The 22,321-nt window shown below is 42.9% G+C and overlaps 1 protein-coding gene across 2 annotated transcripts; it reads left to right on the top strand.

Moving 5' to 3' along the window:
- The first annotated feature begins 1,773 nt into the window (after positions 1-1,773).
- On the top strand, positions 1,774-18,059 carry lancl1 (LanC antibiotic synthetase component C-like 1 (bacterial)). 2 transcript variants are annotated; one of them, XM_065023234.1, is made up of 10 exons: positions 1,774-1,879; positions 2,280-2,428; positions 2,654-2,771; positions 3,384-3,594; positions 3,927-4,080; positions 9,441-9,587; positions 14,411-14,593; positions 15,168-15,344; positions 16,267-16,339; positions 16,630-18,059. In XM_065023234.1, the coding sequence occupies exons 2-10, from the start codon at positions 2,342-2,344 to the stop codon at positions 16,704-16,706; spliced, it is 1,227 nt and encodes a 408-aa protein (XP_064879306.1). In that variant the 5' UTR covers positions 1,774-1,879; positions 2,280-2,341; the 3' UTR covers positions 16,707-18,059. The 2 variants fall into 2 exon arrangements, with proteins under 2 accessions (XP_064879306.1, XP_064879308.1); XM_065023236.1 differs by lacking the exon at positions 1,774-1,879 and adding an exon at positions 1,919-1,942.
- The last annotated feature ends 4,262 nt before the right edge of the window (positions 18,060-22,321 follow it).

Consider the following 22,321-nt stretch of genomic DNA (forward strand, 5'->3'; position numbering starts at 1 on the left):
AGACTTGATTATACACAGGTGGATTGTATTTATCATCATTAGTCATTTAGGTCAACATTGGATCATTCAGATATCCTCACTGAACTTCTGGAGAGAGTTTGCTGCACTGAAAGTAAAGGGGCTGAATAATTTTACACGCCCAATTTTTCAGTTTTTGATTTGTTAAAAAAGTTTGAAATATCTAATAAATGTCGTTCCACTTCATGATTGTGTCCCAGTTGTTGTTGATTCTTCACAGAAAAATACAGTTTTATATCTTTATGTTTGAAGCCTGAAATGTGGCAAAAGGTCGCAAAGTTCAAGGGGGCCGAATACTTTCGCAAGGCACTGTATATAGTTACAGCAGGCCAAGGTGGGAGAGTTAGACACACACACACAACAACATCACACACACACTTACTTCCAGTATTGGAGTTGTTGGTTCTGTGGGTCAGGCGGATGGGGCACCAGCATCCTCACGATGGCTGCAGAAGCTGGGGTCCTTAGGATATGTTGCTTCCTCTGAATTGGAGGTCTTACCCAGCCTTGCCAAGCTCCTCGAGAAAGAGCCGTCTTTTACAGAGCTTCTCTCTGTTCCAATCTAGGTTCAACCCCATCCAGATGACAAATGCATTGTATGCCGAGATGTCCAAAGTGGAACTAGCTTCTCTCTGTATTTCGAAGGCCCTCTGAGCAGAGATGATATTTGCCATACTGATTGAATGTGTTAAGGAGACACACGCAAAGCTATTTATTTTTTTACCAGGTAAATTGACTGAGAACACATTCTCATTTACAGCAAGGACCTGGGGAATAGTTACAGGGGAGAGGAATGAGCCAATTGTAAGCAGGAGATGATTAGGTGACCATGATGGTATGAGGGACAGCTTGGGAATTTAGCCAGGGCACCGGGGTTAACACCCCTACTCTTACAAGTGCCATGGGATCTTTAATGACCTCAGAGAGTCAGGACACCTGTTTAACGTCCAGCCGAAAGACAGCACCCTACACAGGGCAGTGTCATTGGCATTGTGATATTTTTTAGAACATAGGAAAGAGTGCCACCTACTGGCCCTCCAACACCACTTCCAGCAGCATCTGGTCTTCCATCCAGGAACTGACCAGGACCAACCCTGCTTAGCTTCAGAAGCAAGCCAGCAGTGGTATGCAGGGTGGTATGCTGCTGGCAAATTTATTTTGTCTCTCTCCCAATTGGCACCTGGCTGGTAGTGTGGGAAAATACTGGTATTGTATATTAAAAATACTGGTACTGTATATTAAAGGGCTTTAAATATTAATATAACAGGCTTTTAAAATGTAGTATTGGTGCACAATTTATACTTAAAATATCAAATGGACTCTTTTCATTGAACAACTCATAATTCAGAGACTGGGATGGGTTTTAATCATTCAAAACAGACATGTAGGCCTTCATAGCAAAACCTTCTGCTTTGTTTAAAAGGCAACAATAGTTTTAAAAGTTGGATGCGTATCCTTCCACCAGCTCAATCTATCCCTGCGTGCATAAAATCCATAGCATTGCTTACGCCTTTTCACTGTCATTATGGCACACAGAAAATACACAGTGTAATTGCAATATCGTATTTGCAATGCACAGGTGGCAGCATTACAAAGTGGCAGGATTACAAGGTGGCAGTTGAAGATGAATAGTGTTTTATAAATGAATAGTCAGTATTATGATAGTTGATTGTTTAACTCGTTATTTACTGCACATCAACATATTACCTCACACGGTCCTCTTCACTGCTCCAAGTAACCAAAAAAGGCCTGTAATGCGGACTCCTTCACACCAGGTGGCCACACTGACGTTGTAAAGTCCATTCAACGTGTTTGTCAGTGAAGCGATCAAGAACATTATAAACATCAACCGTCTGCAGTGGTATGTCCTTTTAATCGACTGACTTTTAACATTCGGCCTTTTTTTTGTGTATTTAGCGCAAAGGCATGTGTTTCAAAATATTAGCTAATATTGTAGCTATAGCTAGCTGCACTATCACACATGCTAATTTCAATGGCGACTGAGCACATGATATTGAGCTAGCGTAGCATGCTAGCGCTAGTTAGCATAGCTAGCAAGTTTGGGGGCGTGTTGCACGAATCTCTTCCAAAGCAGTGTCTCTAACTATTATATTTGATTTAGTTAGATAGCGAGATACATTGCATATTTTTGTTGCACCCTCTACCAAGGAGTTGTTGAAATTAATGTAATTATATCTGTAGCGAGAGCCAGACCGAGAGTGGTCTCAACATCGTGTGTCCCCATCCCACCTCTCTCGCAGATTCCTTCTCGTTTGACCAAAAAACTTGAGTTTTAGTGGGAGCGGAGGGGAGTTGGAAGAAAATGGACCAGAGAGCTTGGAAGAACCCATACGCAGACTATGATGGGAACCCTGCATCTGTGCAAGAACTATTTGATTCACAAGGAAAGGTATGAAGCTAACATTAGCTAGCCGAAGTTAAAGCTAGCTAGGCCTGGTAAGCAAACGGTCATACCCTGGCTGTACAATACATAGCCTACATGTCATTAGCCTTTTTATGGTAAATGCATCAGGTAACTGAAATATGTAACATTCAAAGGACTTCAAAGCCAGGACTACTGATAAAGATCTAATCCAATAAAATTCAATATGTTCTGTCATGGTGTTTTCTACAGCTCACAGCAGAGTTTGCAGGGCGGTTGAGCAATGCCATCAGTCAGCTGTTGATGCACATGGAGAACGGGCTCAAGTCTGCTGACCCTAGAGACTGCACTGGCTACACTGGCTGGGCAGGTGAGGAAGAATAACCCACCATCTTGTTTTTTCTAGGTTCGACTACATTCTGTCACCTCAAATCATAAGTCTCCTAAACTCTGTCCCCGCCTTTCTCTTCCTCGCATCCCTCTTTCCTGTCCCCCACCTCATCATCTCCCATCCCCTCCCTCCTCTCTGCCCTGTCCCCTCTCCCCACTCCTCGTCTCCCCCATACCTCCCTCTCTGCCCTGTCCCCTCTCCCCCCTCCTCGTCTCCCACATCCCCTCCCTCCTCTCTGCCCTGTCCCCTCTCCCCCTCCTCGTCTCCCTCCATACCTCCCTCCTCTCTGCCCTGTCCCCTCTCCCCCTCCTCGTCTCCCCCATACCTCTCTGCCCTCTTCCCTGTCCCCTCCTCGTCTCCCCCATCCCCTCCCTCCTCGTCTCCCCCATCCCCTCCCTCCTCGTCTCCCCCTCTCCCCCTCCTCGTCTCCCCCATACCTCTCTGCCCTCTTCCCTGTCCCCTCTCCCCCTCCTCGTCTCCCCCATCCCCTCTCTGCCCTCTTCCCTGTCCCCTCTCCCCTCCTCGTCTCCCCCCATCCCTCCTCTCTGCCCTCTTCCCTGCCCCCTCCTCGTCTCCCCTCTCACTCCCCAGGCATCGCCCTGCTTTACCTGCACCTCCACGGTGTGTTCGGCGAGCCTTCATTCCTGCAGAAGGCTCTGGACTACGTGGGCCACAGCCTGACGTGTCCGACGCGGCGACGTGATGTCACCTTCCTGTGCGGTGACGCCGGGCCCCTGGCCGTGGCAGCAGTGGTCTACCACAGAGTACAGAGGGCACAGGAGTCAGACGAATGCCTCAGCAGGTCAGTACAGGACATGGGCCATAGACGTGTGTGTGTATATGATCTGTTTATATAATGATGTGTTACATATGGCTCACCAGTCTGAGAAGTAAGACACTGGTGCTCTGTGTGTCTAGATTTCATTCCACCTAATCGCTCATTTGATCAGTATCTGGATATCATGCCAGTCACTCCTCGCACTTGTGTAGATCTGAGAGGATTTGGTAGGTGTCCCAATATGGCAACAGGTCCACCTGATCCTATGGGATAAAGGCTGGATGTTGTCCAAACAGTTAATCAGTAAGATGCCATAAGAGATCTGAAGTAACCTGAGTGTTCCCCCTTCCCTCCAGGCTGCTGCAGCTCCATCAGTCGGTGGTAATGGGCTCCGGGGCCAGCGGTCTCCCTGATGAGCTGCTCTATGGCAGGATGGGTTACCTCTACGCCCTGACCTTCATCAACCAGCAGTTTGGCCACGACAAGATCCCCATCCAGTACATCCAACAGGTCAGTCGTAGGCTCACGGTTAAGGTTCATCACATACACATTGTATATGTATTCAATGTGTTTGACAAGCACTGTTACATTGACCGTGTTCAATAGAAACCGAGTTGGTTGAGTGAGCTACAAGCATTGTCATCAGAAAGGTGAACGATCACCTAAGTAGGACAATTTTATAATGACATGAAATTGTTAACCTTTTAAATGACTGAAAGGAGCTTAGTCGAGCCAAGTACTGTGCTGGCCTGGTAATGCATCCACTGGTGGAGCTGTGCTCTGAAGGACAAAGCCAGGGAGGCCCCCCTTTTGTAGGCCCACGTTAAAAACATTCTTTTTAGGAACTATCGCCTTCTCAACATACTGTTGAGAGTTATAATATTAGAATACACACGATGCAATTTAGAGATGTGGTTGTGCATCAGCAGTTCCTCTCTTGTCAGTCATTAGCTAGGTTTCCATCAAATTGGCCACCGATTTTCATGCAAAAAGAAAATATGCAGATTTTCCCACCATTGGTGTTTCCACCGAGCAGACTTGGTGTGGAGACAAATCAGTGGGTGAGGACGTAGTGCACAGTGGGTGAGGACGTAGTGCGCAGTGGGTGAGGACGTAGTGCGCAGTGGGTGAGGACGTAGTGCGCAGTGGGTGAGGACGTAGTGCGCAGTGGGTGAGGACGTAGTGCGCAGTGGGTGAGGACGTAGTGCGCACAATGTACTTTTCCCTTTTCATGGCCCCAATGACAATCTGAGGTTCAATGTGTTTCCATCACATTTTCAACTCTACCAATAGTTGAGTCAAACTGTTGCGTCTTGGCCCATGCGCTCTAGCCAACAGCTGGCAGGCAGACCACATGAGCTTAACATGAATAAGAGCGCAGGTATTTTTATTTGTCAAACGGCAGTCGCGTATCGCTCAGGTAACCAGAATAAGACTCTATGTTTATTCGAAAGGTTCATCATGACTGGTTTAATCTGTAGCCTAGTAAACTGCATGGTTTCCTGAGTCCTAGTGGGAGGACCACACACCCATATCATTGTGTGACTCCAAGTTTACTTCCATGTGATGGTTGTTATATCAGTATTTGCTCATAAGAGCGTTTTCACCTCCATTTCTCGCATAATATTTTTTACCGACTCAAAAAGATCCCACCATGTCGAACGAGCAAATTATTTTTGTGCGTTTATAAAGTTGTAATAAAACTTTGTATTTCTATCAAAAAAACATGTATACTGTATGAGTAGGTAGGACTACTATAAAAACATGTATACTGTATGAGTAGGTAGGACTACTATAAAAACATGTATACTGTATGAGTAGGTAGGACTACTATAAAAACATGTATACTGTATGAGTAGGTAGGACTACTATAAAAACATGTATACTGTATGAGTAGGTAGGACTACTATAAAAACATGTATACTGTATGAGTAGGTAGGACTACTATAAAAACATGTATACTGTATGAGTAGGTAGGACTACTATAAAAACATGTATACTGTATGAGTAGGTAGGACTACTATAAAAACATGTATACTGTATGAGTAGGTAGGACTACTATAAAAACATGTATACTGTATGAGTAGGTAGGACTACTATAAAAACATGTATACTGTATGAGTAGGTAGGACTACTATAAAAACATGTATACTGTATGAGTAGGTAGGACTACTATAAAAACATGTATACTGTATGAGTAGGTAGGACTACTATAAAACATGTATACTGTATGAGTAGGTAGGACTACTATAAAAACATGTATACTGTATGAGTAGGTAGGACTACTATAAAAACATGTATACTGTATGAGTAGGTAGGACTACTATAAAAACATGTATACTGTATGAGTAGGTAGTACTACTATAAAAACATGTATACTGTATGAGTAGGTAGGACTACTATAAAAACTGTGGTTGGAAACTTGTTGGCAGTCACTCAATTGGCCCATGTCGGTTTTTAGAATAATACGTTCATCTAGCCAGCTATCTAAACTAGTCATTGTCGATGTCCGTACCACATTTGATTTTATTAGTCACTCTCACTCAGATATTTTATTAGTCACTCTCACTCTCATATTTTATTAGTCACTCTCACTCTCATATTTTATTAGTCACTCTCACTCAGATATTTTATTAGTCACTCTCACTCTGATATTTTATTAGTCACTCTCACTCTCACTCAGATATTTTATTAGTCACTCTCACTCTGATATTTTATTAGTCACTCTCATATTTTATTAGTCACTCTCACTCAGATATTTTATTAGTCACTCTCACTCAGATATTTTATTAGTCACTCTCACTCTGATATTTTATTAGTCACTCTCACTCTGATATTTTATTAGTCACTCTCACTCAGATATTTTATTAGTCACTCTCACTCAGATATTTTATTAGTCACTCTCACTCAGATATTTTATTAGTCACTCTCACTCAGATATTTTATTAGTCACTCTCACTCTGATATTTTATTATATTTTACTAGATATTTTATTAGTCACTCACTCAGATATTTTATTAGTCACTCTCACTCAGATATTTTATTAGTCACTCTCACTCAGATATTTTATTAGTCACTCTCACTCAGATATTTTATTAGTCACTCTCACTCAGATATTTTATTAGTCACTCTCAAATTTTATGTGGGTAAATGCAGAACATTTGATGTAAAACTAGCACATTTTTTTATTAGTCCCCTCCGTATTTTATTAGTCCTCTCACTCTGATATTTTATTAGCAAATTTTAAGTAGAATTTTATTAGCGTGAAATGAGTAATAAATGGCTCACTCTATTTTATTAGTCCCTCCGTCCCCAAGGCAAATGAAGTAGAATTTTATTAGTGAAATGAGTAATAAATGGCTCACTCTATTTTATTAGTCCCTCCGTCCCCAAGGCAAATGAAGTAGAATTTTATTAGCGTGAAATGAGTAATAAATGGCTCACTCAGAACATTTGACTCTCCGTCCCCAAGGCAAATGAAGTAGAATTGCGTGAAATGAGTAATAAATGGCTCACTCTACCCTCCGTCCCCAAGGCAAATGAAGTAGAATTGCGTGAAATGAGTAATAAATGGCTCACTCTACTCTCCGTCCCCAAGGCAAATGAAGTAGAATTGCGTGAAATGAGTAATAAATGGCTCACTCTACTCTCCGTCCCCAAGGCAAATGAAGTAGAATTGCGTGAAATGAGTAATAAATGGCTCACTCTACTCTCCGTCCCCAAGGCAAATGAAGTAGAATTGCGTGAAATGAGTAATAAATGGCTCACTCTCTACTCTCCGTCCCCAAGGCAAATGAAGTAGAATTGCGTGAAATGAGTAATAAATGGCTCACTCTACTCTCCGTCCCCAAGGCAAATGAAGTAGAATTGCGTGAAATGAGTAATAAATGGCTCACTCTACTCTCCGTCCCCAAGGCAAATGAAGTAGAATTGGAGGGCGATATGGCCTGAACCATATCTCAAGTTTATTTTCTTTCTTAAACTTATGGGCAATTCATGATATCTATTTTTTTTATATATGTTTTCTCTAAATAAGAGTTGTACAATTAAAGGTAAAATACACGTTTCAAACAGTCAGAAATAATCTAAAGAATTCAGGGTTTGTGATGTTATACCGAGGCTGAATGTAAGCCTTCCACGACCAGAACACCCACTAATCATTTCATTATTTTATCAAAATAGTTTCACCTGGGTTTTTAGTTTAACTTATCTGTCTTTCAAGTCTTTGAAAATGTCATCTTTTTGTCACAACTGTGACTAGAAGCATAATGCTCCTTCACTAATAATGACTAACTTCTTGTAGCAGCCATCAGGCTATAGAGAATTAACACAGGTCTCATCAGCCATTAGGCTATAGAGAATTAACACAGGTCTCATCAGCCATTAGGCTATAGAGAATGAACACAGGTCTCATCAGCCATCAGGCTATAGAGAATTAACACAGGTCTCATCAGCCATTAGGCTATAGAGAATTAACACAGGTCTCATCAGCCATTAAGCTATAGAGAATTAACACAGGTCTCATCAGCCATTAGGCTATAGAGAATTAACACAGGTCTCATCGGGCTATAGAGAATGAACACCGGTCTCATCAGCCATTAGGCTATAGAGAATTAACACAGGTCTCATCAGCCATTAGGCTATAGAGAATTAACACAGGTCTCATCAGCCATTAGGCTATAGAGAATTAACACGGGTCTCATCAGCCATTTAGCTATAGAGAATTAACACCGTTCTCATCAGCCATTTAGCTATAGAGAATTAACACAGGTCTCATCAGCCATTAGGCTATAGAGAATTAACACAGGTCTCATCAGGCTATAGAGAATGAACACCGGTCTCATCAGCCATTAGGCTATAGAGAATGAACACCGGTCTCATCAGCCATTAGGCTATAGAGAATTAACACAGGTCTCATCAGCCATTAGGCTATAGAGAATTAACACCGGTCTCATCAGCCATCTCTCAAGCCCACGTGCTGGTGACTAGCCAGCTAATCTTTATATTTCAAGTTTAGCCAACATGGATCTATTTGTTGGCTAATAAGGTAGAACAGTTGAATTGTTATGAACACACCCTTCTGTTTGTCTCCAACTGTTTGAGCAGCATGTCAGCCTGTCCACTTGGTTCAGATGTTCAAATCATGTGACCTACCATATTTCTCAGAATGAGAATGTGTTGCCAATTCCTTATTTAACTGTTTTATGCTTATTGCACATTTATGAAACAGACTAGACATTGCGTATACTAGTCTTTGGCTAAAATGTAGGGGGGAGTAAAATGTATTGCTCAGGAGGGTTCGCGTAACAACATTTTGCATAAGGCTCCCAAAAGGCTAAGGGCGGGTCTGACTGCATGTGTGGATGTGGGTAAGCTGACCCGTGAGCCACTGCAGCCCCTCGTTATGAGTTCAGATGCCCATCCCTGGACAAAACCATTATATAATATCAGCGCCAGTAAGGTTCAGGTCGGGCACAATAGTGTGAAAAGCGTTAATTATTTTATCCCGTTGATATATGTTGTGTACGTTCAGTCATCCACCCTGCAGATTTTCAGAAGCAATACAACCACTCTATTGGGAGGTTTCTGACTGAGTTGTGGTGTGTTTTGACCCTGGTCTGTCTCCCACAGATCCAGGGATGTGTGTTTTGACCCTGGTCTCTCTCCCTCTGATCTGAGGCTGTGTTGATATCAGGGATGTGTGTTTTGATCCTGGTCTCTCTCCCACAGATCCAGGGATGTGTGTTTTGACCCTGGTCTCTCTCCCTCTGATCTGAGGCTGTGTTGATATCAGGGATGTGTGTTTTGATCCTGGTCTCTCTCCCACAGATCCAGGGATGTGTGTTTTGACCCTGGTCTCTCTCCCACAGATTTGTGAGGCTGTGTTAATATCGGGGGAGGGCCAGTCTCAGAGGTTCCGCTGTCAGGACCAGAGCCCTCTGATGTACGAGTGGTACCAAGAACAGTATGTAGGCCCCGCCCACGGCCTGGCAGGCATCTACTACTTCCTCATGCAGGTAATAAAGCTAGAGCCGATTGGTTCGAACTTCCCTTTATTCCCATGCAGGTAAAGCTGATAGGTTGAAATTCCCATTTATGCAGGATTCTGAATCTAAAGAAAACGCCTTCATACAGTGGCAAGAAACGTATGTGAACCTTTTGGAAATACCTGGATTTCTGCACAAATTGTTCAATTAATTTTTTATCTGATCTTCATCTAGGTCACAACAATGGACAGTCTGCTTAAACTAATAACACACAATTATACGTTTTCATGTCTTTATTGAACACACCGTGTAAACATTCACAGTGCATGGTGGGGAAAATATGTGAACTCCTCCTTTTGCAGCAATAACCTCAACCAAACGTTTTCTGTAGTTGCAGAGCAGACCTGCATAAGTCAGGAGGAATTTTGGACCATTCCTCTTTACAAAACTGTTTCAGTTCAGCAATATTCTTGGGATGTCTGGTGTGAACTGCTCTTGAGGTCATGCCACAGCATCTCAATTGGGTTGAAGTCAGGACTCTAACTGGGCCACTCCAGAAGGCATATTTTCGTCTGTTGAAGCCATTCTGTTGTTGATTTACTTCTGTCTTTTGGGTTGTTTAATCACCCAACTTCTGTTGAACTTTAATTTCAGTGGACAGATAACTGTACATTATCCTGCAAAATGTCTTGATAAACTTGAATTCGTTTTCCCGTCGATGATAGCAAGCTGTCCAGGCCCTGAGGCAGCAAAGCAGCCCCAAACCATGATGCTCCCTCCACCATACTTTACAGCTGGGATGAGGTTTTCATGTTGGTGTGCTGTCGTTTTTTCTCCACCCATAGTGTTGTGTGTTCCTTCTGACAACACAACTGTAGTTTCATCTGTCAGAGAATATTCAGCCAGTAGCGCTGTGGAACATCCAGATGCTATTTTGCAAACTTCAAACTTGTTTTTTTTTTACAGCAGTGGCTTCTTCCGTGGAGTCCTCCCATGAACACCTTTCTTGTTCAATGTTTTACGTATCGTAGACTCGTCAACAGAGATGTTAGCATGTTCAAATCAAAGTATTTGTCGCGTGTGCCGAATACAACAGGTGTAGACCTTACAGTGAAATGCTGAATACAACAGGTGTAGACGTTACAGTGAAATGCTGAATACAACAGGTGTAGACGTGAAATGCCGACAACAGTGAAATGAAATGCCGAATACAACAGGTGTAGACGTTACAGTGAAATGCTGAATACAACAGGTGTAGACGTTACAGTGAAATGCCGAATACAACAGGTGTAGACGTTACAGTGAAATGCCGAATACAACAGGTGTAGACGTTACAGTGAAATGCCGAATACAACAGGTGTAGACGTTACAGTGAAATGCTGAATACAACAGGTGTAGACGTTACAGTGAAATGCTGAATACAACAGGTGTAGACGTTAGACAGGTGTAGACGTTACAGTGAAATTGTAGACAGTGAAATGCCGAATACAACAGGTGTAGACGTTACAGTGAAATGCCGAATACAACAGGTGTAGACGTTACAGTGAAATGCAACAGGTGTAGACGTTACAGTGAAATGCCGAATACAACAGGTGTAGACGTTACAGTGAAATGCAGGTGTAGACGTTACAGTGAAATGCCGAATACAACAGGTGTAGACGTTACAGTGAAATGCCGAATACAACAGGTGTAGACGTTACAGTGAAATGCTGAATACAACAGGTGTAGACGTTACAGTGAAATGCTGAATACAACAGGTGTAGACGTTACAGTGAAATGCCGAATACAACAGGTGTAGACGTTACAGTGAAATGCCGAATACAACAGGTGTAGACGTTACAGTGAAATGCCGACAGTGAAAAATGCCGAATACAACAGGTGTAGTTACGTGAAATGCCGAATACAACAGTGAAATGAAATGCCGAATACAACAGGTGTAGACGTTACAGTGAAATGCCGAATACAACAGGTGTAGACGTTACAGTGAAATGCCGAATACAACAGGTGTAGACGTTACAGTGAAATGCCGAATACAACAGGTGTAGACGTTACAGTGAAATGCCGAATACAACAGGTGTAGACGTTACAGTGAAATGCCGAATACAACAGGTGTAGTGAAATGCGGTGTAGACGTTAGTGAAATGCCGAATACAACAGGTGTAGACGTTACAGTGAAATGCCGTGTAATACAAAAGGTGGTGTAGACGTTACAGTGAAATGCCGAATACAACAGGTGTAGACGTTACAGTGAAATGCCGAATACAACAGGTGTAGACGTTACAGTGAAATGCCGAATACAACAGGTGTAGACGTTACAGTGAAATGCCGAATACAACAGGTGTAGACGACCGTTGTAGACAGTGAAATGCCGAATACAACAGGTGTAGACGTTACAGTGAAATGAAATGCCGAATACAACAGGTGTAGTTAGACGTTACAGTGAAATGCCGAATACAACAGGTGTAGACGTTACAGTGAAATGCCGAATACAACAGGTGTAGACGTTAGTGAAATGCGTACAACAGGTGTAGACAGTGAAATGCTGAATACAGTGAAATGCCGAATACAGGGTGTAGACGTAGACGTTACAGTGAAATGCCGAATACAACAGGTGTAGACGTTACAGTGAAATGCCGTTACAGTGAAATGCCGAATACAACAGGTGTAGACGTTACAGTGAAATGAATACAACAGGTGTAGACGTTACAGTGAAATGCTGAATACAACAGGTGTAGACGTTACAGTGAAATGCCGAATACAACAGGTGTAGACCTTACAGTGAAATGCCGAATACAACAGGTGTAGACCTTACAGTGAAATGCCGAATACAACAGGTGTAGACGTTACAGTGAAATGCCAACAGGTGTAATACAAAATGCTGAGGTGTAGACGTTACAGTGAAATGCCGAATACAACAGGTGTAGACGTTACAGTGAAATGCCGAATACAACAGGTGTAGACGTTACAGTGAAATGCCGAATACAACAGGTGTAGACGTTACAGTGAAATGCCGAATACAACAGGTGTAGACGTTACAGTGAAATGCCGAATACAACAGGTGTAGACGTGAAATGCCGACAGTGAAATGCTGAATACAACAGGTGTAGACGTTACAGTGAAATGCTGAATACAACAGGTGTAGAAAATGTTACAGTGAGTGTAGAAATGCTGAATACAACAGGTGTAGACGTTACAGTGAAATGCTGAATACAACAGGTGTAGAAGTTACAGTGAGTGAAATGCTGAATACAACAGGTGTAGACGTTAGTGACATGCTGAATACAACAGGTGTAGGCGTTACAGTGAAATGTTTACTTACAGGCTCTAACCAATAGTGCAAAAAAGGTATTAGGTGAACAATTGGTAAGTAAAGAAATAAAAACAACAGTAAAAAGACAGGCTACATACAGTAGTGAGGCTACATACAGTAGTGAGGCTACATACAGTAGTGAGGCTACATACAGTAGTGAGGCTATAAAAGTAGTGAGGCTATAAAAGTGGCGAGAATACATACAGACACCGGTTAGTCAGGCTGATTGAGGTAGTATGTACATGTAGATATGGTTAAAGTGACTATGCATATATGATGAACAGAGAGTTGCAGTATAGTAAAAGAAAGGGGTTGGAGGGTGGTGGGACACAATGCAGATAGCCACATTAGCCAATGTGTGGGAGCACTGGTTGGTCGGCCCAATTGAGGTAGTATTATGAATGTATAGTTAAAGTGACTATGCATATAAGATAAACTGACAGTAGCAGGAGCGTAAGAGGGGTTTGGGGGGGGCACAGTGCAAATAGTCCGGGAAGCCGTTTGGTTACCTGTTCAGGAGTCTTATGGCTTGGGGGTGCAACTGTAGAACCTTTTTGAGGATCTCGGTACCCATGACAAATCATTTTAGTCTCCTGAGGGGGAATCGGCTTCGTCGTTCCCTCTTCACAACTGTCTTGGTGTGTTTGGACTATTCTAGTTTGTTGTTGCTGTGGACACCAAGGAACTTGAAGCTCTCAACCTGAGAGATTTCAGTAAGTCTTTAGCTGACACTCTAGGATTCTTCTTAACCTCATTGAACATTCTGCGCTGTGCTCTTGCAGTCATCTTTGCAGGACGGCCACTCCTAGGGAGAGTAGCAACAGTGCTGAACTTTCTCCATTTATAGACAATTTGTCTTACCGTGAACTGATAAACATCAAGGCTTTTATGCAAGTCAACAATTCTGTTCAAGGCATGGTTCACATCAGGCTATGCTTCTTGTGAATAGGAAACTCAAATTTTGTGAATTTTTTTATGGGTCAGGGCAGCTCTAACCAACATCTCCAATCTCATCTCATTGATTGGACTCCAGGTTAGTTGACTCCTGACTCCAATTAGCTTTTGGAGAAGTCATTAGCCTAGGGGTTCACATACTTTTTCCAACCTACACTGAATTTTTAAATTATGTATTCAATATAGCCAAGAAAAATACCATAATTTGTGTGTTATTAGTTTAAGCAGACTGTTTGTCTATACTTAGATGAATATTTATGCAGAAATCCAGGTATTTCCAAAGAGTTCACTTACTTTGTCTTGCCACTGTATGTTAAGTCCTACTCCACCAAGTAGTTGAATCATATGCTGATGCTGGAATAGAGTATGTGAAATTACTGGGAGACTCTGAAGACCAGGTTTGGAAACACTGTATTATGGGAACATAAACATAGACGAATCAGCAACCAGGGTTGGGATCAATTCAGGGAGTAAACTTGCTTTTTCTCATTGATAACAAACCACCAAATGGAAATGACCCCAACATTTTCATCAACCTACTATGAAGTGTGAGCCATGAAAGATGTCTTCCCTGTTCTGTGCCCTGCAGCCAGGCTATGTGGCGGGGGATGAGAGGGTCCACAGACTGGTGAGGCCCAGCGTGGACCACGTCTGTCGACTCCGCTTTCCCACTGGGAACTACCCGCCCTGCATAGGGGACAACAGGGACCTGCTGGTGCACTGGTGTCATGGAGCCCCAGGCATTATCTACATGCTGCTGCAGGCCTACAAGGTACTGGAAACCTGGGCCCTGTTCAGTAGAGGGTAAACCTTTTAGTGGAACTGGGAGGTGCTCTTTTCTATCTGAACTCATCCAATAAAAACGCAGGTGTTTGCTTTTTTCCCGTTACAAAATGTTTTGATACGGTGTGCCTCTACTCAACACACCCCAGTACTATGTTATGGATAGAATATGTGATATGGATAATTACTATGGTACATGCAATCTCAGATGTAATTGGCAGAATAACACCATCGAGGCCGGAGGTCTCTTGGAAAGTAATGGTGGTGAAGTTGTTTATTTGCTGTATTAGCAACCAACCAAAAGGTATAGCTGCAATAGACTAGGATAATGTCCCTTAAAACATTATCACTGCTTTTATTCTGATAATGTCTTTCATGTGTCACACATTTAACATAGAGGGCATTAGTTGTCTGCCAATCAATCCTTTTGGGTTAGAAATAGACTGAGTTTTTACAGTACTGTCTCAACGTCCCCTAAAGAAAGACATGTTACTTTCCTGTTTGAAACATTTAAAAACATTGAGCCTTACTGAACATGCCTTTGCCCTGTTTTCCCCCTGCAGGTGTTTGGAGTGGGCCAGTACCTGGAAGAGGCTCTACAGTGTGGGGAGGTGGTGTGGCACAGGGGCCTGCTGAAGAAGGGCTACGGCCTGTGTCACGGCGCCGCGGGTAACGCCTACGCCTTCCTGGCCCTCTACAAGCTCACCCATGACCCCAAGCACCTCTACAGGGCCTGTATGGTGAGAGGCAGCCTGAACTTACTGACCTGACGGGGACATCTCCTGACAATGTCCTCGCCTGTTACCACAAGCAAGCTCTCATCAATTGATGAGGGTGTGGAGCCTGGAGTTTCCCCTCGTCCGGTCACATGATCAAATAACTTTTTTTTTCAAATCCGGAGTAACTCCAGGCTCAACTGTAGGTCCTCCCCTCTACCAGCCTCTGATGGTTTGATGTTTCAACAAATAGACATTTGACGGGGTCTCTACAAGGTTTACCACCCACTAGCAGCTTGTCTCGGGAGCTGTTACAAAAAACTTCTCAGAATCCAGAGTTTCCATATAAGATTGAAGGTCACTTTAGCAGAACTCTGAACTACACTCAATAATCCTGCTGGCAGCGACCCAAACTTAAATGAAACATTATTCAGAGAACCTGAGAAGCTTGAGAAGTGAACCGTTGTATGTTTATTGACAAGCGCTAAGTGGCTGTCAGCGTGTTGCTATTGACAGCGTGTTGCTATTGACAGCGTGTTGCTATTGACAGCGTGTTGCTATTGACAGCGTGTTGCTATTGACAGCGTGTTGCTATTAGCGCGTGTCTTTGCATCAACAGACAGTGAGGGGGGGTCCCATGTGTAGTTTAAGCTCTTCCATTTAATCCAATGTACTGTATTGGAACGGACTAGAAGGGCTTTGTGGTCACACAAGTGGGCCATTTAATCCTAGTGTCATCTCAAGTGGCACTGTAAGGCACACAGTAAGAATGGGCTGCTAAAGATATATTTGTCTTAGGACAGTATTTGTCTTAGGACAGTATTTGTCTTAGGACAGTATTTCTCTTAGGACAGTATTTCTCTTAGGACAGTATTTGTCAATGGTCTGATACTCATGCAGTTTGACTGTTGTATTGTAAAAAGCTGTGGTCTTGTGTTTTGTGTAGTTTGCAGACTGGTGCATGAACTACGGCAAACATGGCTGCAGGACACCGGACACTCCGTTCTCATTATTTGAAGGTAATGTGAAGCCGTCTAACACACACAATATCAAGTGTTTCAATTGGGAATGTTTAGCCTAGATCACAGATTTGCTCAATAATTTGACACATTTCTATTGGTCAATGAATAGTGGAAAGCTTGAACATGGTTGTGTTCGTTAGTTTTCTACCATTTGATATCTAATAAACGAGGAGGCACGACCTGATCATATGTTTTAATTTTCCTTTGCAAATGTTTTGCTAAGATGTACGAATACGACCCAATAACTGTTTTAGACGTGAAATGAATGTGTCACTTCCTGTCCACAGGCATGGCTGGAACCATCTACTTCCTGGCAGACCTTCTCCAGCCCCTGAAATCAAAGTTCCCAGCATTTGAGGTGTAAAAGGTATCCCTGCTTACCCCTGGTCTCCTGCCTGCTGCTCTGGAAACTATCATACACATCCAAGCACCTAATCTCTCTCCATCTCTCTCACACACCGAGACATTTAAAGAAACACACACAGGCATATACACCGCAGAGTCACCTCTGCAGGTGATAATCAAGATGACTTTTTCCATCACAACAAAATCTTCCCACAGTCTCTCCTTATTGGCTGAACGAACAGTAATTGTGTGTTGTAGGGAGGGGGACCAGGGACAATCAGTGCAAGGGTGACATTTTGCACGAGCAAATGGCATTGAGCAGTGAGCAAAAGAACCATAAGATTTCAAATAGATGTGAAGGCAAATGATCCAATGTGAATTCCAAAAACTTCAACTCTCAATTGCATCGCACACATCGCATGCATTGCTCAGTTGACTGAACCCTGGCTAAATTCTTGCCTTCTTATGACACTACTTGTTGAAAAGTTCAAATTAAATCATGCTTTATAATGAGTTTTTTTATCATACAGATTGAGTTTTATGGTATTCTTTGCACAGAGCTGCACCTTTTTTTTTGCGTGAGGAAAATGTCGCCCCCTAGTCTAATATGTGCATGGTGCATGGGGGTTTGAAGGGTTATGCACTGAAACTTGCTCACTATTTTGTGTCTAGACATGGGGCATAAGCAGAGAGAACCACCTCGAGTGGATTGTCCATTTATGGACATCAATTCAATATTTACTTTTCATTCATTTTATGACGTATTGAGACTTCAGTTTGTCTGAGATGAAATTGACTAGGATTTGTTTGCTTGGGCTGGAGTCTGGTCAATGGGTAGTCCTCTCAACTCGGGACCATAATTACCCCCTTGGTGACGGGGGTTGGAGCCCTGTCTCCACCTCTCCTGTCCATGTCCCTTTTATCTGGCTCTACTGTCCAGCTGTACTGTCTATGAATCAATAAAAATACCAAGGGGAATTGAGTACCGACCAATCTCCTATTAAAAAAAAAATAGTAATAATCTTTGCTCCAACATTCATGTTTGTTAATTGTTAATTTTAGATTTCACCTCTTCTTTTTTTTTTTTGAATAACCGGAATAGAAATTCCATGGTGTAGAGGATTTTTCATCTTTGCAGATTGTGGCTGCAATAGAAACTTTGTAGTAAAATGATTATACTGTGTGACAAAGTACTACAGTAAAACTGTAATGACCATGTGGCGCATCATAAGTTGTGTGTGTGTGATGTACGCTTGTAACTCTACTGCTCATCTACGGTTTCTTCACATTTCCATTGGCTAAATAATAAAACAAGGTATTTTTTACATCTCACCTGTCTGTTACCTTTGCTATTAAACTATTATTCATCGTTCTAGTGTTCTGAATCTGACTGGCTCCTTGTCTCGGCCTGATGTTATAATAACAGAGCAAAGCCACTAAGGGGCAGCAAAGAGTTTGTCCATTTGGAATGGGAGCGTTCCCGTTGAGCGGCCAGAATCGGTGAGTCCATCCGTCCGTCTGCTAAAGCCTCCATTTTACTGTCCCCTTTCCAGACCCTGTCAAGTGGTTCATATCCTCTTTCTGACTTGACCCCTCCAACTTTCTCTATATTTGACTCCGTTCACAAAGGCACCAAAAATGTGCCTGTTAAACCACAGGTCTGCTGTGTGCAACAAGACTGTATACCTACTGAGCTTAGGGAGCCAACGCAGGGTTCCCCGAACCACCTCCATCACAAGCTGCTCTGTAACCTGCTGTATTGACTAATTTACTGATGCAGTTATACATGTGTAATCATCACAACATCCTTATTGACTGGTCCTGGGTCAGCTGTAAAGGGGTGTTACAGTATGAGCCTCTTAACAGGACACTAATTGGGCTGTAACTGTGGAGCTGGATGACTACTGAAGTCATCTACCCTGTCCCTAAGGAACTCCACTCCTAACACTCTCTATGCCAGATCAGGCTCCTGTAACCCCGAAGGAGAGGGGTCACAATACGTCAGCTCTTTTTTTTAAGCCTGCTCCCTGCCCCTCTTTTACGAAGTGTGGCTGACATGTGTTTAAATAGTATTTGACTGTTTGCTTTAGCCTGTGGGTGGGTTTGGTGGTTGGGCTTGACATTTGGGACTGTTCTATTGGTGCCTTTGAGCCAAGCAAGCTCAATCAACCATAGCTTAATGTGTGAATTGATTTCAAATAGTATTTGAACCCAAGACGACTTGGCTCAGGGTAGAAGGGGCGAATGTCCCAGCAACCAGTGACCCCCCCCTTGAGGAGCTGCTCCCTGTCCCCCTCTCTGAGATCGGGACAGGGGGAGGAGGAGATAAGAAACTGAACACCGCAGGAGCAAGGGTAAAAATAGTGCTCATGTGTCCCGGGGCGCGGCCTCACCCAGCCCCCAGACATGTCCTTACACCACATTACATACAGCAGGAGGGGGAAGGACAACACTGGCGGTGGGATGGGGATGGAACTACAAGGTCGGGATAAATTAAACCTGGGTTCAAATACTACTTGAATTACATTGAGCGTTTGCTTTAGCCTGCCTAGAATGCCAGGTGGGCGGGGCTTGCAGATTTGGGACTAATCTGTTGGGCCGTTAAGCTACAGGCAAGCTCAATCAAGCACAGGTGATGAATTGATGTAGCGGTGCTTGGTGGCTGGGTATTAACAGGGGATGTTACTAATGATGGCTGTGTTCTTGACCTTGTTGGGGGTCGAGGACAGTGACAGTCACACTGGATTCTATAGTCTGACCACTGTGACATAAGGGTCAGATTCCACACAGGCTCAACATTTCCAACATGGTTTCTGACAAAAACAACTTGAGACAAAAGTACAGCCGATTGGGCAATAACAAGTGGCCACTGGTTCAATGTAAACTCTGTTTAAGTGCAACACAGTCCCAATTAAATACGGTAACTCCTTTTTAAATTGCTTTGGATATCTGGATTCGGTGCAGATGCACCTATTCGTGTCCATCCGAGCCGTTGCACACGTCATAGATCAGTACTCAGCTGTAGGCTATAGCCTTTTCCATGGCATTAATGAATTCTAATACAAAACATTATGTTGTGAATCATTACTCATTCTTCATGCTGTTGATTTTCCAAGTCTTTTATACACCACACACACACAGTATAGCTATAATCTGTGTCATCACAAACTGGACTCATACAACCTTTATCTCAATCACAGATTATTATATTTCTTTGAATCGCTGCCAGGCTGTTATCGACGTTCACAAGCACCATTTCAATAAGGGATCATACAACATGCATCCTATATCAGAGACGTTGATATGTAGCCTGTCCACTTCTGACAGCCCAGACATGATGTATTTCTCCTGTGTATTATGCTGTTAGGCCTGTTGACACAGTACAGTGGCAGATGACTCTCAGTCCTGGACCATAGGTAGGATAAACTTATTCAAGGATAAGAATAATTGTTTCTTATAGTAGGACCACATTGTTTGGTTATTTTAGTCCAAATGTACATTCCTATTGCGCAACAATGTGTGCTACCCCCACACACTCCGCAATCCCCTGGTGTCTGGTTTCGATTGAACAGGGTGAAGGAGCTTGGAGGGGGTGGTTGTTCTATTAGCTTGTGTAGTGATTGTCAGGTGACATTCCTGACATGCCGGCTCATCTTATTTTACGAAAGACTGCGTCTCCTATTGAGAGAACAATTGAACCAATAAGACAGAAGAATAAAGTGTATTTCTGCTCGTTATTGGTCATTTCATATTACAGTGACCCACACAAAAAATGATTGGCTAACGTCCACCTCTGTCATAATGTATTGGTAAAACATGCAACACACAAACTGGAGAATGAAAACAAGAACAAGCCTTTACTTTTGCCAACTGTAGCATTGAATACAAGGGAAGCCAGTGATCATTTGGCCTACCTTGATAAAAAAATAAGGTATGAATAACCAATCAGCCTTGATAAAAAGTATGAATAGCCAATCAGCCTTGATAAAAAGTATGAATAGCCAATCCGCCTTGAGCTAAACTGAGAATGGTCCTGACTCACCAAAACAAAGTGTAAAGGGAAGCCAGCTTGGATATGCCATCACTCCTATCACAGAAAAATACCTTGAATTGTTGCATCTCGTTTTGTTGTTGTCCAACGGTGGCCATCTTGCTAAAATGGACCCTTTCCTAAATTTGCCATGGGTGGAGATGGGTATTTGGATTTGTGGGTTTACTGCACTGGCCAATGATTATTACAGTGATTTTGATTCAACCATAAAATACATTGTGCCCCTGGACTAAGAAGATTGAAGTTCAATATGTAGCTAGATGTAGAAGGCTAATGTTAACTGGATAACATTGCCCATGAAAGGAAGTTATTCTAGCGAGCAAGCGTTTTAGCCAGGTAGCCTAAGACAACAACAAATAAAAGCGTGTACTGTATGACAAACATAGACCGTTTCGTCAACGTGCAAGAGAGAAGGATGGCATTGACCTCTACAAGTAGGGTGAGTCAACATGTTTTTTCCACTTGCACGAACAAACACACATCAGAACCATGGACAGCCACATATTTAGCTTACATTGATTGGACACTTGTTAGTGGTATCTTTTTGTTGTCACTGTTTTATGCTAAGCACAGGTGATGCTGCAATAGTGGAGGCAGCTCCTGTTTTCTTTGCGACTTTCAGTAACTGTCCCTTGTTCTAAATCATTAGTCGGAAAATATGGGAAACATGAACTTTCTTGACCATGCTGTTTGTCAGGTAACTAACTGTTACATACAATATGCTTTGTGGACTCCACCGGACAGAGTTGCACTCCGGTTTTGTGATGAAACAGAGGTGTGGTTTAATGTATTCTGCCACTGTGTCTACTTATTGTCTCGGCCTTTAGACCTAAATATCACGTTGTCAAGACATATGAACTAACAGATTATAGAGCAAACAACTCAATTATCACAACACACAGGTTGTAATATGGCTTTTATCTGGCTTGGCTTCCCAGGGGATGTTTTTAACCCCACGCACATCTACTTATTAGCCTACCACCGAATTCGTGTCAGTTGTTTATGGCCTAATGCAAATAGGTGTGCAGCGTCAATAGGAAAATGCTAACTTGATTTGTAGGGCACTATGCTTATTACGGCCAAAAAATATCCTAAACGTTAAACGTTGTGCTTCATGACGTACTGTTGCTGCGGACCCAACAGGACCCTGCTTTTCGTTGTGTGTTTTGACTACTCCCCTATACAACCATAAGAGGAGGAAGACTCTCACTGTTTAAAAATATCACATGAGAACCTTTCTGCAGTTGTAGGTTCTGGTGGTTCGGCGCATTTTTTTAAATCCGCTCCGGAACACGCAAATCCAGCCCATTTCAGTGCCCATCTATCACTCACCTACTTCAGGCTAGAATGTCAACCAATAAAATAATTTGCGACCCTTGTAAAGGGGTTTGGAAATGCTGACCCGAGACAAGGCGTCTCGAATCAGTTCCTTAGCCGACTAAATATAGCCCTGTCCCCGTCCTTCTAAAGGCCTGCCAGCGCTCCAAGAGGCGACCACAGCTCCACTTTCCGTATTGCCCTAAGAAAGTTAGAGAACTTCCAAAGTGGCATCTGACCCGCCCCGTGACATCACCACCCGATCA

Source organism: Oncorhynchus nerka, linkage group LG2, assembly GCF_034236695.1.
Source record: "Oncorhynchus nerka isolate Pitt River linkage group LG2, Oner_Uvic_2.0, whole genome shotgun sequence".
Lineage (NCBI taxonomy): Eukaryota > Metazoa > Chordata > Actinopteri > Salmoniformes > Salmonidae > Oncorhynchus > Oncorhynchus nerka.

What these genes read in the sequence shown, in the direction of transcription:
- lancl1 (XM_065023234.1), top strand. Translation starts at nt 2,342, where the DNA reads ATGGACCAGAGAGCTTGGAAGAACCCATACGCAGACTATGATGGGAAC. An exon ending in TATTTGATTCACAAGGAAAG is followed by an intron (nt 2,429 to 2,653) that starts GTATGAAGCTAA and finishes TGTTTTCTACAG; the next exon opens with CTCACAGCAGAGTTTGCAGG. An exon ending in TGGCTACACTGGCTGGGCAG is followed by an intron (nt 2,772 to 3,383) that starts GTGAGGAAGAAT and finishes CTCACTCCCCAG; the next exon opens with GCATCGCCCTGCTTTACCTG.